A 16,207-nucleotide genomic window follows, 5' to 3' on the forward strand; every position below is an offset into this window, starting at 1 on the left:
ATTTTATATAGGCAGCGGAGGACTGTAATAGCTCCCCAAACACGAACCTGGGCGTGCTCAGATACGCATTCCTCTCTAGATCGGTTGGGTTGGGCGAATGAGAAGGATCTCTAAGTTACTACTCCACATATTATGAAATACATATACCGCAAGAATCTTGCTCGTAAATCATGCGTAACGTTTAACTTTATTTGGTAGATAAGACGTTCTACTAATGGCAGTATTTTTATGCAACGACCAGTTGTCGTTGTACTATAAGGTAGTAGTTTTATCGCATGCAAAGGTTGCAGTATATATATACTGACGGTTCGCTAACCGTATTATGTAAGTATTCTAGACTAAGAGAAAGACAGCATAACATATAGCAGGGAAAGCTGTGTTAATGCCCCGGAACGTTATCCAAGGGCGGCGTTTCCTACATACTGCGTTCCTGCTACGTTAGGGCCGTTAGTCCCGACGCCCTAAGAATTGCGGTGTCTTTCCTCGAAGGGAAGGGCTCCCTTGCTCGGAATTGCGCATCTTCTATTATAGTTTAATTCCGATTAGTGTAGTGTATAGTGTAGGGCGAAAAATACTGCTATTAAACACACACTACGGAGTGTTCGCGACTGCTAATCAGTTGACTCGTATTACTACTCGTAATCCGCTGAGTTGTACCTTGGTACCCCCTCGCGATGTGATTAATGCGATATGATTGGATTAATACTTATATTTCTACTCGTAATCCGCTGAGTCGTAACTTGCTACCCCCTCTGACGCGATTAATGCGATGTTATTAATGCGATATGATTGGATCAATACTTATTGTCGTACCACCTCGTACAAGTAACTGTTATTTAATGCTACTAAAATATACCTTATTGTCAGCCTCGAATTGAATTGACAGAGTTAGCGCAGTATCTAGGCAATCTAGATCTTCAATTGCTTTAGTAATATAGGGCGAAGTGGGGTCTTTGCAAAGAGAGATATTGGGTCTTGCAGACACGAAGGAAATAATGCCTAGCATAATACTGTTTGCCTAGGGTTTAAATAGGTGCTATATGTAATGCAGATTTACTACCAATCAAGTTGGTTTAATGTACTCCGTATATAATTAAGATTATATTCTGCTATTTAATGCCTCAGATTATACCCACATATACGCATTACATGTAATTTAGCACGAGCAAGTCGGTCTGGTTAATAGCTTACTGAGCACGGAGTAAAACTGTCTCTGCTGAGAGTAGACTATGCTAGGCGCGCCACTTACTATCATTTTTCGATTTCCCTCTAATTTGGCCGATTTGCAGTTATATGTTTTATGGAGTTTATTACAAAAGAAATTGTAAAAAGGCTATAGGGCTCTTAGAGATGCTGTATCTATAAGAGATTAGTTTTTATCTAATGGATACTTCGGAGTCTATTGCCGAGAGCCTAAGGGTAGTTAATGGGTGCACTCCTATATAATTATAGTATCCACTCTCGTATACGAAGTACAATGCCGAATTTTTCATGTAGCAAATACCCTTGTAATATTGGCTGAGGGCAAATATAAGTATAATGAATTTACCATTAGCCTATAGTATTAAAAGCATATCAACTCTATAAACGGTTCCGAGAATCCACTAATAAGGACTCTTTTACGAAGTATAAGAAGGCAGTAACGGTCCTCTTCCTGTTGAACATTTTTATTACTCAAACAGTCTGTTAGCTAAGTTCTTTATTAACTTTTCAAGCAATACTCTAGAAGCTTACTCTAGCCGCTATTTCCTCTTTTCTATTTCAAGATTGCAAGTTACATTTTCCCGTAAGTTCGTCCCTAGGTAATATATAGGGCTAAGCTTACTGACAACTCTTTTTTTAAGACAACTAAAATGTTGTCTACCCAGATTGTTGTAATTTTGTTGGCTGCCTTTGTAGGGAACTCAATGGCTTCACCGGCAACTCTAGATCCTCGTTGCGACCCTAGGTGTCGTACGGCCTGCAGTACCTTCAGACGCTGGCAGTACGCGACTTGCGTTTTGTTTTGTCCGTGCTGAAAAGAAAAGGTGCTCTCTCTTACTATGTAACGGAGGCCTAATGGTTATTGTGTGTTCTATATATTACATAGTAACCAAGAGTAGACTAGGATTACGTGATCGTATGGAGTACAATCACGGAGAGGATAAAAGTGGCCGCTTAGGGGCAGCCTCTTTTCCCTCCTTTCGTACCAAATTGAATCCATTAGAAGAGATCTCTTGTTACCAGTTTCCCCCAGAACCGAACCAACAGTTATAATGTTATCTGTCGCTTAGGTAGTAATCCAGGTCGTCCTCGAGCAGTATTTACAATGAGTCATTCAATAAGTTTTGTACTCCATATAGGATTAAGATTATATTCTACCATTTAATGCCTCAAATAATACCTACGTAGACGCATTATATGTAACTTAGCGCGAGTAAGTCGATCTGGTTGATAGCTTACAGAGTACGGAGTAGAACTGTCTCTAATGATAGTGGACTAAACCATGCGCGCTACTTATCATCAATTTTCGATTTCCCTCTAATTTCACCGATTTGAAGTTTTAATTTTTACAGGGTTTATTACAAAAGAAATTGTAAAAAAGCTATAGGGCTCTTAGAGATATATGTAAGATGTTAATTTTTATCTAATGGATAGTTCGGAATCTATTGCCGAGAGCCCCAAGGGTGATTGATGGGTGCACTCCCATACCATTATAGCATCCACACTCTCGTGTACGAAGTACAATGCCGAAATTTTCATGCAGTAAATACCCTTGTAATACCGGCTAAGGGCAAATATAAGTACAATAAATTTACCATTAGCCTATAGCATTAATAGCATATTAACTCCATAAATGTTTCCGAGAATCCACCAAGGACAACTCCGTTACGAAGTATAAGAAGGCCGTAACGGTCCTACTCCTTTTGCACATTTTTATTACTCAAACAGTCTGTCAGCCAAGTTCTTCACCAACTTTTTAAGCAACACTCCAGACGCTTACTCTAGCTGCTATCTCCTATTTTCTATTTCAAGATTACAAATTTTCTTCCTGTAAGTTCGTTCCTAGGTAATATCTATCGGGCTAAGCTTTCTGACAACTCTTTTTAAGGCAACTAAAATGTTGTCTACTCAGATTGTTGCAATTTTCTTGTCTACCCTCGTGGGGAGCTCAATAGCTGCACCAGCCACTCTAGAAGCTCGTTGCAACGACCCTAGGTGCCGTACGGTCTGCTCCAGCTTCAGAGGCATCCAGTACGCGACTTGCGTTTGGCAATGTCCGTGCTGAAAAGGGTGCTCTTACTATGTAACGGAGGCCTGAAGGTCCTAATGTTATCTGCCGCTTAGGTAGTAATCCAGTTCGTCCTCGAGCAGTATTCATAAGAAGCTTTGTACTTATTTCAAAGTTGAATGCTTAGATTTATTACTAAAGAACTGAACTATATCCGGAAGGTGGTAAAAGACTGTTCTTTATATACTTATTGATCTTGTTGTGATGTATTGGAGGCACCAGTTAGTAACTTGGCAGGGAATACAGATTTGAAGAAGTCAAGGCGTACTGTATTGCGATGCAATTGCAATTGATCTTGATTGATAATGCGATGTTCTATCTAAGAGAAGTGCAGGAAAAGTAGGGCTATTTTATACATGTGAGGTAGTACCTCAATCAGTGCAATGTGCACATGTCGGGATTCTGGCTGCTTCCAGACAATTCATCTCCGAACGATCTGCTTGCATGCAATGCAATTCCAAATGTTCAGTTTGAGTCATACTATTAGTTGCATAGTTGGTGTACGCAACTAGTAGACTTAGTTAGCATTATCGTTCGGTCGCTACAGTGCAGTAGTACTGCAACAGTAGTCAAGTAGGCTAATAGTAGTACTACCAGCGAGCAACAGCTAGTTGCAGTTGGAAGAGTCCTAGTGCACAACATTACAGTAGTACTGTCAGCTGGCAACTACTGGTAGTTGGGAGAATCTCAATTAACAGTCCGATTAATAGATTCGCTTGGTCGACCGAGCACTATTTGCACAAGTCGTACGACAGCAGTAAATTGGCTGACAGTAGTACTGCCGCTAGTCGTACTAAGTCGGAGCGAGGAGAATTTGTATTGCAAGTGCAATTTGCCAACTCGATATACTGATTATACGTACAGTACAGATGTAGTATATTGGCTAGCAGTAGTACTGCCGCCAGGTATTGCAAGCAGCAATACACATAGGATAGTATCCTCCTTGGGTAGTCTTACTAGTATAATACCAGTATTTTTAAAATTACACTCCTATAGATCAAGAAGATAAAAGAGTCTCTAGGCTTGTGTGTTGTATGTATATAGTGGCCAATAGTAGACTAGGATCACGTGATCGTGTGGGGCACGTTCACAGAGAGGATAAAAGTGGCCGCTCAGGGGCAGCAGCCTCTTTTCCCTCCTTTCGTACCAAATTGAATCCATTGAAAGAGATCTCTTGTTACCAGTTTCCCCCAGAACCGAACCAACAAGGCTCAAGGGAAAGGTATTTTGTTGAATGAACCTTACCAATAGCTAGTACACAGTTAAGGTTACAGAATACTGCTGTAATCCGATTTTTAGATTTAAGTTGCATCCGGTTCCAAAACCTCTTAAAATAAAAGGGGAAATAACTCTTGGAATAAAGGGGTAAAATAGGAAGGGTGCACAGTAGAAGTTCAGTTGCACGGACTATCCAAAATGGATATCAATCAAGGCTGTTAGTAACAGCAGGAAGTGCACCAGTTAGTAACTGGGCAGGAAATACAGATTTGAACAAGTCAACCAAGGTGTGATTCAGAAAAGAAAGACTTTCGTGCTTCTTGTGTTCATGATTACTCTTCTCAATTCATCATGCCATTATGCTTGCTTCCTATCTAAGAGTGTAGGAAAGGTAGGACCATTATATACCTGAGAGGTAGTACCTCAATCAGTACAATGTGCACGTGTTGGAATTCTGTCTGATTCCATACAATGCATCTCCGAACAATCTGCTTGCATTCAATGCAGCTCCAAATACTCTGTTTGAGTAATACTGCAAATTGCATAGTTGGTATATGCGACTGGCAGACTTAGTTGGTATATGCGACTGGCAGACTTAGTTGGTATATGCGACTGGCAGACTTAGTTGGTATATGCGACTGGCAGACTTAGTTGGTATTAGTGTTCGGTCGCGACAGTACAGCAGTAGTACTGCAGTAGTCAAGCGGGCCAGTAGTAGTACTACTAGCAAGCAACTGCTAGTTGCAGTTGGGTGGGTCCTGGAGCGCAACAGTAGTACTATTACCGGGCAACTACTAGTAGTAGTTGGGAGCGCGTTAATCAACGGTCCGATCAATAATCTTACTTAGTCGACTAAGTACTACTTGCACGAGACGCGCAACAGTAGTAAATTAGCTGGGTAGTAGTACTGCCATTAATAGTACTAAGTCGGGACGAGGAGAATTTGCATAGCAAGTGCAATTCGTCAACTCGATATACCACTTGTACGTACAGTACAGTGGTAGTATGTTGGCGAGCAGTAGTACTACTGCCAGGTGTTGTAAGTAGCAACACACATAGGATAGTATCCTATTTAGGTAGTCTTTGGTAGTATGTTGGCGAGCAGTAGTACTACTGCCAGGTGTTGTAAGTAGCAACACACATAGGATAGTATCCTATTTAGGTAGTCTTACTAGTATAAATACCAGTAATTTTAACAGAACCCCTCTTGGTCAAGTTGATTTGCAAGGGCATGTATAGAGAAAGCTCTGGCCCTCATAGAAGACTAGTTTGCTCAGCAATACGGTTATAGATATCTTGATGGGTTGTAATTGCGTTGGAGTTTTGAAGGGTATAGGTCCGGATATCCTTTGGCGCTATTCCAACATCCGTAAGGCTACTAATTGCTGATCTATCTGCAGTAGATATTTTACAATGTACTAGATGAGCAGATTGGTGTAAGCTTGGCTCGTAGTCATGAATAGCTAATCGGCTATGTGGTCGATGTCGTAAAGACCAGGAAGTCTTGTCAAGGCTTTGTTTTTCTAAAACCGATAAATAGTAGTAAGTACTTTATGTACTAATCTTTCGCTTTCGTTCTTGTTCTCGAAAGGTATTCGGAGGGCGGCGGCTGCAATTACAAGCAATATAACGGAAATCCTTCCAGTCTTCTCTTCTGTTGACCTTCCTGTTATAAAAGCATAGCCTTGAGGTACTGTCTTTGCGCTAATTGCATTAACTAAAGCATCTCGACAGTTATAGCTACCTTCAGGAGGGCTACAGTCTCCTGAAAATTAATTAGGTACTTTAGTTGACTGACTGCATTGTATCTGTACTTTATAGTAATATGTTAATGGTAAGATTATTCTAAATGTAATGTTAATATTAAGCGCACCATGCGTTTAGTAGGGAGAGCTGTGTTTTCATTTTTCATGAACTGTTTACATCACCATAGGGATAATCTCAACAAGGATGGTTCTTGCGCTTCCGTCCCAGGCTATTTCGACAGCGCTGGCTAAAATTCGCAGCTTCCGGTGAGGCACTGTCTAAGAAACTTTTAAAGCGTACTAAACTTATACTTCAAGATTAAACCAATAATTGTATCAATTCCTTGCAAACCACTTAGTCGGAGTTCTCGCCAACCAAATGCGCCGCGGCCCCTGGAAACTAGTTTTATAACATCTGCCCCCAGGGATATGTGTACTGAATAGGCAACGAGTTGAAGAAGTAGTAAGGCGGATCACAGCCACCAATTATGCATGGGCTGTAATATTGTATGGGCTAGCAATAAGTCTCACATATACTGAAATAGTATGCAGTTGACTTTTGTATATAGTTAACCTTTACAATTCAATACACAGTATTATCTTGTAACGCACTACTATAGAAAAGCAATATATACATACCATTATAAGATGCTTGTTTCTAGGGCACTGTCACAACTGCACATGTACATAATTACTTTCCAGGCCAAATATCACCAGCAATAATATATACAAAAACTTCAATTGTAGCTGATGATTAATTTGGCCTTCTTGTTACAACAGGCTGTAGGAAATTTACCAGTAGGGCCACATACACCAATACAAATGTCATTAGATTGGTCGGTTATGTGTTGCAGACAGCTGGTGTGCACAATATTTGCTTATATATGTGTAAAGTTAATATCTTCGGGTAATTAAACGCCCAGACCTTGACCCTGTTACTGTAAGTTTGGCCCAACACTTCAACCCTCTGTCAACCAAGGTAAGCGGCTTGGGAAAGAATTTTAAGTTATATCAGTATATACAGCATACAGTCAGCAGGATTCGATATAGATATTAGGGCTCCGATTATAGGCAAATCGCAAGGGGATAAAGAATTTATCAGCAATGCAGCAGATGCACTTGTAGTAAATAATACCTACGTAGCTAAGTGCTACTGAAATAATCGGTTCTATTTTGAAGACTCTATTTGCAAATGTATTTATGGATTGGTTGTGGCTTTGTTTGGAAATATATAGAGAGATAGAAGAATCATTGGTGCTTTCTTGAGCTGAAATAACAACCGACTATTGAACTATAGCTGCAGAAGGTATTAAGTATGCTACGAGCCTGCTGCTTCTTATGCATATCCAAAAGGGGTAGTGTTCTTCGACAGTACTGAGTAATATGTTGTGGCAAGTTCTGAACTGGTATGACTGAAACTGTTGGATCTACAGTGCATGCTTGAGTTTTACTTTGCTAGCTTTTGAGCCCGCTACTTTGGTGATACAAGCCTGCAACCGACCTTGCCTTACAATGAGCTGCATTGAGCTACACCGATGACACCATCGCCAACTTTAATTTCGTTACGAGGACAGTCAAGTTCGTGCGCAAGGTGAGCTTGATAAACACCCAAAGTTAAAAGCATCCTGATCATATGCATGTTGGCCGATACGCATCAATACAATGTCCGTGGCCTGAATCTACGTAGCGTTTTCAGCGTTGATCCAACTAGCTTGACAAACATTGGAAATAACATCTTTTGATCATTCCAACATATAATGGCCGCAAGAATACTGCCGTGCATAAGTAATGCCCCAGACCGGGTAGGAAGTGCAATAGTGACAGCAGAACTACAGCAAGAACCGGCGTGTACATAAAATTCAACTATAATATACATTGGACCCAACCAAGAAATCTTCTTAACAATCTGATGGGTAATACAATCCATCCTGAGAATGTGACCACATGCCCCCTGGTGGTTGAATAGTGAATCCCAACCCAGTATTGTATCTGTTGTTGCCGTAAACCACCCTGAGTGGATAATATTGGTCCTTCACCAAGTCAACCATAAAGCACGAGGATGGATTGATAAAATGAGCGCCCCTGGCGGTGATTTTTGGATCTGTATCCACCGGCTTCCGGGTCTCACAATCAAATGCGTTCCCATCACCAAAAAAGACGTTGACCTCCGCATCAGCCCATCCGCAGAGTCTAAACGCCCCAGTGCTAGGCGCCTTGAAAAGTCCTTGGTAGACCAAGGTAAATTGGTTGCCATCGATGCCGGTAATGTTGCCCGTGTTGAAATTTCGTGTGTAACCAACATAGTACTCCAAGGCTGGATATCCCGCATGGGGGTGCTTAATAGGATATTTTGTAACGTCTGGAATATAGTCCTGGGGGAAATGTGTAGTGTTTGTGTACGAGCTACCAATGGGTTTATCGACAAAATAGTAGTTTGGTCCAGAAAGGATGCATGTTTCCCCTGAGGCTTTACAGCCAAGTCCACCAACAAACGAATTCCTGTATAGCCACACATTTAGTCCCAGAGGTTGGCATGATGGCTTAGGTTGATTTGATTCATCTACAGTTCGTGTCTGACAAGGACCGTTTGCCCCAGATGTAATGACCAGAATGGTTGTAGTGCAAGGGCGACTGCAGTCTGGTGCTGGAGTGACGGTGGAAGTTGTGGGCTTGGGTCCCGCTACGGTTTTGGTGATTGTTACATCAGGTCCACCGGGTCCTGGGGCATTAGGAGTTTGCGTAATCATGACAGTAGTTGTGCAGCTGACAGTACATCCATCCGGTGGTGCAATTGTAGTAGTACCGGCTGTTGGCCCGGTGGTCGTTTTCGTCACCAGTCCACCATTCGTCTGTGTGATTCTAACGGTAGTAAGGCAGTCGGTAGAGCATCCAGCAGATGGTGGAATCGTAGTAGTGCCAGGTGTTGGCCCAAGGGTAGTTTGCGTCACAATTCCGCCAGTCTGCGTAATTCGAACGGTGGTTAGGCAATCCGTGGAGCATCCAGCCGATGGTGGAATCGTAGTAGTACCAGCTGTTGGTCCAGTAGTAGTTTGCGTTACAATCCCGCCGGTCTGCGTGATTCTAACGGTAGTTAGGCAATTGGTAGTGCATCCAGCCGATGGCGGAATTGTAGTAGTACCGGCTGATGGTCCAGTAGTGGTCTCTGTTACAACACCGCCAGTCGTGGTTATTCTAATAGTAGTAATGCAGTTGACGGTACATCCAGCTGGTGGCATTATCGTACTCGTACCAGGTGTTGGGCCAGGAACAGTCTCTGTTATGGTACCGCCAGTCTGTGTAATTCGAATAGTAGTTATGCAGTCGGTAGTGCATCCAGCCGATGGTGGAATCGTGGTAGTGCCAGGCGTTGGCCCGCCAGTAAATTGCGTTGTAACGCCGCCAGCCGGAGTGGTTATAATTCTAACTGTCGTAATGCAGTTGACAGTACATCCGGCTGGTGGCAGTATCGTAGTAGTAGTAGGTGTTGGTCCAGGAACAGTCTCTGTAATAGTTCCGCCAGTTTGTGTGATGCGAACAGTAGTTAGGCAGTTAGTAGTGCATCCAGCTGAAGGTGGAATCGTAGTAGTGCCAGGCGTTGGCCCGCCAGTAAATTGCGTTGTAACGCCGCCAGCCGGAGTTGTTATAATTCTAACTGTAGTGAGGCAGTTGGTAATGCACCCAGCTGGTGGCATTATTGTAGTAGTAGTAGGTATTGGTCCAGGAACAGTTTCTGTTATAGTACCGCCAGTCTGTGTAATTCGAACAGTAGTAAGGCAGTTGGTAGTACATCCAGCTGATGGTGGAATCGTGGTAGTACCAGGTGTTGGCCCGCCAGTAAATTGCGTCGTAACGCCGCCAGCCGGAGTGGTTATAATTCTAACTGTAGTAAGGCAGTTGGAAATGCATCCATCTGCTGGTGGAATTGTAGTAGTACCAGGCGTTGGTCCTCCAGTAAAATGCGTTACATAACCACCAGGAGGAGCGCTGCTGGGCATTGAAGTTACGTATACAAATACAGTTGTTACGCAGCCTTCCGTACATCCAGACGATGGTAGGACCGTCGTTGTTCCGGGCGTCGACCCGGTCGTCGTATGTGTAAAGACGCCGCTAGTGACGGGGATGGTCACTATTACGGTAGTTACGCAATTCGGGCTACAATTTGGCGGTGGCAGGATAGTAGAGGTACCCGGCGTGAGCCCGCTTGTCGTCGTAGTTATGATGCCGTTCGATATACTAACCGGACCAGGGTCCGTTTTGGTATACGTCCTATTCCGTTATTGCGTGTTAATAGCCCTCTCTTTTTGCTAGAAGCAGTGGAAATATCGATAGGGATAGGGATTAGGGGAACATGCCTCGTCTTGCTGCTTTCCGAGGGCCCGGTGAGACTAGTGCCATCACAGCTGTACTTGAACAATATTTCCTCGATAACAACCATGGAACCGTAGGCACTCTTGTTAGCGTCATCTCCTCGAGCAAGGTCGAGAACTCCAGCGAGCAGACCCAGGACACGAAGTATTGGGATTTGTCGCCTCATGATTGTTTGTAAGCAGTAAATAGTATGTGTGGGAGCTTCAAAGGAGTGATGGAAGCGAACAGTTTCGCGAGATGTTTAGACATTCCGAGTTACCCGTTCCCTGGAACAAGGTTGGTACTTATGTTCTTGAACCCTATTTTTCTTGGGACTGGGCGTCGTCCATTAGGCACGGCTAAGCTGTTCCATGACCGGTCCGTGGCAAATGCAAGACACTGTGCCCGGCTTCACCTGCGTGTTTCAAACAACAAGCCTTGCGCTACATTAAACTATCGACTAGTTGTTTATGCACATCAAAGTCTAGGTAATTATCATCACGCGTGCAAATGCCAGCTCCTATTCCGTCGTCGTGGCTTGACCTAAGCTGGGCATGGAATAGAGTGTAGAGCTATCTTTCGTTCTTGCTGCTACAGGCTAAAAAAATGATGGTGTCCACGGAATAAGCTTCAAGACCAATATGTACATAGCCACGCCGAAGTGGGTGGAGGGGGCGGCTTTGGGAATCCAGCTGACGAAGCTGATATCATGCAGAAAGAATGGCAATAGAGAATCAGCCAGTAACGACGAAACATTACAGGAAACTGATTGGCGAGGTAGATCCTGAACCTATGTTGCTGATGACGGGTGCATGTGCTCCGTAGATCCTCATCTACTCATGATTTACCGTAGTATCGATTGTACATAAGTATGCATTTTGGTATAATTACGAGTACTTATGTATACAAATTCCGTCGGCGCCGCACTAGGCTTTACAACCCCTAGCATTTCGAACTAGCGCAGACGGGCTATCGTGTCCTCCAATGACAGGAAATTGTTAGTGCGTAAATAATTCTGTACGAAACTGGTTGGCTTTTCGAGCTTCCCAATAGCATTCGAGCAGCAAAGGGGCATTCATTTAGTGCGCTGATTGCAGACATTGAACTATCCGCCATGAACTTTAAATTACCATCGTCTTGTACATTGTCATCCATCCTCCATCATATTGAAGTTATGATCTCTCTGGCGTTGCAGGTGTCTCGCATTCATAGCTGAGCGGTTTCGTGCATTGCTGCCTTTCGCGGCACTTTATCAAAACCACCCCTGCTCGGCGGCCATGACGTAATATTACTACAGCTATGGATTCTTGAAGTATCTTGCCGAATCGTTATGTGCAAGCGCAGGGTTGAAGAAGCCGGGCCGATGAAGATTTTGAGACCATTCAGCAGATTGTCTTCAACGTGGCGAGACCTTCTCATGCTCAATGATAATAACAGCTGCAAGGCCGCCTCTGTAGATCCCTGCCCACACGATCATTGAGACGTTGGCATTTCCGTGGAGTTTGCAAAGTGATACGAACTGTAGAGCTTTAAAATTTTCTATATAGCATGTCATAGTAAATGCCCGTGGATATTAGTTAGCCAATTGATTCGACTTGTCAGTATTTATGCAGTGTACGAACCAATACCCGTTTCTGTACTAGACTTGACACCATGCAAAGTACTAAATTAGCCCAACGTGGGGTATTACGGAGAACTGTCCCTAGGTCCGATGTTACCAGCCACATTATTTCTGCCTCGCATTCTTCGTACTCCGTGCTCCGTTCTCTCTTGCAAGCAACGCTTGACTGATGTATAGGTACTTTCAAGCAGTATGGAGATGTAGGTTTGCTAAGGTCACTGTATGTACGAATAAGTACGGAGTACTCCGCATGAAATCTGAACTCCGTACATACAAGCATATACCTAGCATAATGTTTGCCAACTCTAACCGACTACAATGGTTAAACTCTGGATTGTTAGTAACCATTAGGACTGGTGTCCTCTCTTTCCTATCCAAGTACAGTATATGTACTTGTACTCCGTACATGTGCTTATTTCATTTGTACGGAGTACTCCGTACTTAGGCCGGTAATCTGGACCTCTGCTAGAACGAATCGACAGCATCATAAGAGCTCCACAAGGCCTATCTTCTGATCCACCGTTCGATATCTTGGCTCTACTTAGTGTAGTGGGCCCAAGGAGACTTAGTAACAGGGGGTACTTACAATTTTTGGTCCACTTCGAATTGCCACTGTGAAGCCAGGGTCGAGTTGGTGCCCTCCCGAGTCCCGACGAACGGGTGCTGTTGACAATCGCCCGCTCGAGCCTGTGGAGGGCTTCCGGATGATGGGGCACTTTGACTTGTTTGTAATCAGATTCGTAGCCGCAGCCACAATATTAAAGAAGACCTAGGTAGGGGGTTCTTGCACTGCGGGGATTTGAGCAGTAGAGCCAACGGTTTCAGTCCTACCAGTTCAGAACTTGCCGCTACATATTACTCAGAACTGCCGAGGAACACTGCCCCTTTTGGATATGCATGAGAAGCACTTCGCAAAGTAATACTTGGGAACAGAGCTCCAATCAACCGCCGTGCTACCCGCGTGTGTAATGGGAAACGATGGGCCAATTGAGACTTACTCGTGGATCGGGGGCATTGAAAATTCTTGACAGACCATTTTGAGTAATATGCGAGCCACATACGGAGGCCAGATCGCGATTACTAAATTGCAGTCCGTTGTTATGCCGGCCTCGGTGAATGCTATCTGCTCTGCATGGCGTTTATCCGTAATTGTTTATAATGTCAGGCACTACTCCCGACATGGTTGCAACCATGGCGTGCGGTACGGAGACTGAGTCCTACTGCAGCTCCGCACGATGCACTTAAGAAAGCTGAGGCAGTCAAAGTTTCCACCCAGGAGCTCAATTAATTACCGTACTGTGTACATCAAACAAGGGTACTGAGAGTCCTAGCCTTAACGGTTACTGAAGTTTTTTGTACGACTCGGTTAGTGTATGTGCTAGTCATGACCAGCCAGGCATGGGGTTAGAATAGGCGCACAGGTACCGGTGCATGCAACGTCCGTACGGATACACGTGCATCTAAGTAATATTACAATAACATTAGAGGGCTTGTAAGAGAGATACTAAGGAGAAGCATTTAATTTTATTTAGCTAAACAATTATCGAATGGATGTATTTATACTTATATTGTATATATCATTATTGTACTGAGTAAAGGTGATGTTGATATTGTATGAGCAATGCGTATTATTGTTGTGCGCGCAAAGCGTTTACTTAGTAGTAAACAGCGCATACATAATAGTATTGTAATATTACTTGCATACACGGGTACCGGTGCACCAATTGGAACCCGCAGGTATGCGTTCGAAGTTCAAACATCAAACACAGGGATCTGTCAGAAATATGCATGGACCCATCGTAAGAATACTGTGCCTTGTGGTAAATAACCAATGTGGACCAGGTACCGACAAGGGCCATCAGCAGCTCACTTAGGTACTGCTTAACCAAAAAAATTCCCAGAAACAGGAAGAGCAGCTCTAGGGTAGCAAGAAGATATTAAGTCTATGTAGCTCTCAAGAAACACAAATAATTACACCTCAAGCATCTACTGGAATCAGTCTATTATTTTTACGTCCATATATAGCGCATGTGTATTATAATTATAATTTAAATATAATAGAAAATAAATATTATGGCTGTTGTGTGTGCTTGCTAATAGGGTGTAATGAATGAAGAAATTATTTTGTACTTGTTTAAATAAGACTTGAACAGTATTACTGTGTTGCATTGTGTGATACAAAAAAATCAATGATGTGGGATACTAGGAAGGTACAAGGCTAGTCTTGTGGACCCATAAAAAGATACCTGGACCCAGTCTATTATTTTGGTCTACTACCAGTACACTAATAGCTGAAAGGCTTGATTCCCCGATAGCAAGCGCAGAGTGCTGTTGAAAATTTTCTGACTAAACTATTCAGAGTAAGACCATGAGTAGGAGTAGCACTAATTTATCGTCCTATTATTCTTGGCACTCTCGTTACAAAAAGCACTATACTAGATGACCTGATGCATTTCTAACATGCTACAAATATAGTGATTGCCACTGTATACTCCGTACTGTTTAATTCTTTCTTGCTGGCAATTGGAACCCTGGACTATTCCGAATTTAATTTGAATTATCCACAGGATACATTTATAGGCAATGTGTATGGGCAGTGTGGTTGAGTAAATGCAAGACGCATGTAGTCATAGAATGACCGTGCTCTACGGCAACTCCTTTGCCTCTTTCAAATAACCTTTTGCTAAAGCTAGGCAATTGACACCATTTGCAGGCGAAGTATAATCTTAATAGCCAAGAAAAGAGTAAAGTGGTTCCGTAGCGAAACGATAATTATCCCTTGGGGTATAAGCGAACACTATTGACTGTGCATGAAGAGGTTTATAAACAATGTTGTTGAAGAGGGTATTGTGTGGAACGCGTGGCTTACGAGATATTGTGAGGCTACTGTCGTGAAATTTTGTGAAAATTGCTATACCTGCGCAATATTTACTTGCTAATACATCGCCGGGCCCAAAGCACCTTGTTGTGTCCTGCGCTGAATTAGATGAATTATACGGTAAGCAATGGCCGAGACACGATGGGGATGGGTGACCCTAATCAGTTACAATAGTTGCACCAGCCACTATGGAAAAAGCACTTGTGCAATTGAATCTATATTTCCAGTCAATGACCTGCTTTATGCACTGTCTAAAATACTTGGTACTGTGCGTATTCCTCCCAAATCATCTACATTAATCGTAGCTAATACGGAGTATAAGTGGGGTGCATTCGATTCTAAGAAAGATGTCTTGAAACAAGGTTACGCAGTGTCTTGTTTTAAACAAGAGCTCGGACAATGCGTATTAAGGCACATCCTGTAATATATTTTCCTGGTTCTAGCCAATCGAGAGTGGCTAAAGGTAGCCAATACTAGCGTAGCCCGGTGCTAGTATAACTGTAACAATTCAACTCTTACCGCATGAGTTGGTGTTTGAGCCCCTGACTTTTTACTAGACAGGATGTCAGGGTATTGACACCAGTACTAGTGCTAAAGGACGAAACTAGCTTTGCTTATCATAACGCTATATTCGCATAACTGGTGCTAAGGTGTTATTGATTTGCTACTATTATCTATTACAAGCTCCGTATAGCACTTCCAACCATTGACTAGTACCGAGCATGTCGTACATAACAAAGCCACTAATACGATATACAGTATATGCTCTGCAGAGACCATGAGTACATACAATATATGGCTGTAACAATCCACTGTTTCAAGATATAGAAGATCATTATGCTTCAAGGTCGTTTGCTACGCTCGTAATTATTTGATTCAAGTGCATTGCGAAGAGAGTTATTGTGTAAAAGATACAGGCAGTATAGCTAGCATTGAATTTAAGCACGCAAGTAGACCAATATAATCGGATATTACCAAAATGCCATTGGAATGTCGGATATATCTGAATCGTACAATAAAATGCAAGTAATAATTAAATCATCCAAGGTAGGCTTCCTGAAACAAGAACTCATTGATACTCAATGCCTGCGTTGCACGCACATGAATGAGGGATTGTATATTACATC

At 42.8% G+C, this 16,207-nt stretch overlaps 1 protein-coding gene across 1 annotated transcript; it reads right to left on the minus strand.

The window, feature by feature from the left end:
• Nucleotides 1-8,132: 8,132 nt before the first annotated feature.
• Nucleotides 8,133-10,768, minus strand: DCS_08266 (uncharacterized protein; the record flags this gene model as incomplete). The annotated part of the gene is made up of 4 exons (XM_040805544.1): nt 8,133-10,221; nt 10,274-10,341; nt 10,473-10,500; nt 10,641-10,768. 4 exons carry the CDS (start codon nt 10,766-10,768, stop codon nt 8,133-8,135), a joined length of 2,313 nt encoding a protein of 770 aa, XP_040655648.1.
• Between the last annotated feature and the right edge of the window lie 5,439 nt (nt 10,769-16,207).

Source organism: Drechmeria coniospora, chromosome 03 (assembly GCF_001625195.1).
Source record: "Drechmeria coniospora strain ARSEF 6962 chromosome 03, whole genome shotgun sequence".
NCBI classification, from domain to species: domain Eukaryota; kingdom Fungi; phylum Ascomycota; class Sordariomycetes; order Hypocreales; family Ophiocordycipitaceae; genus Drechmeria; species Drechmeria coniospora.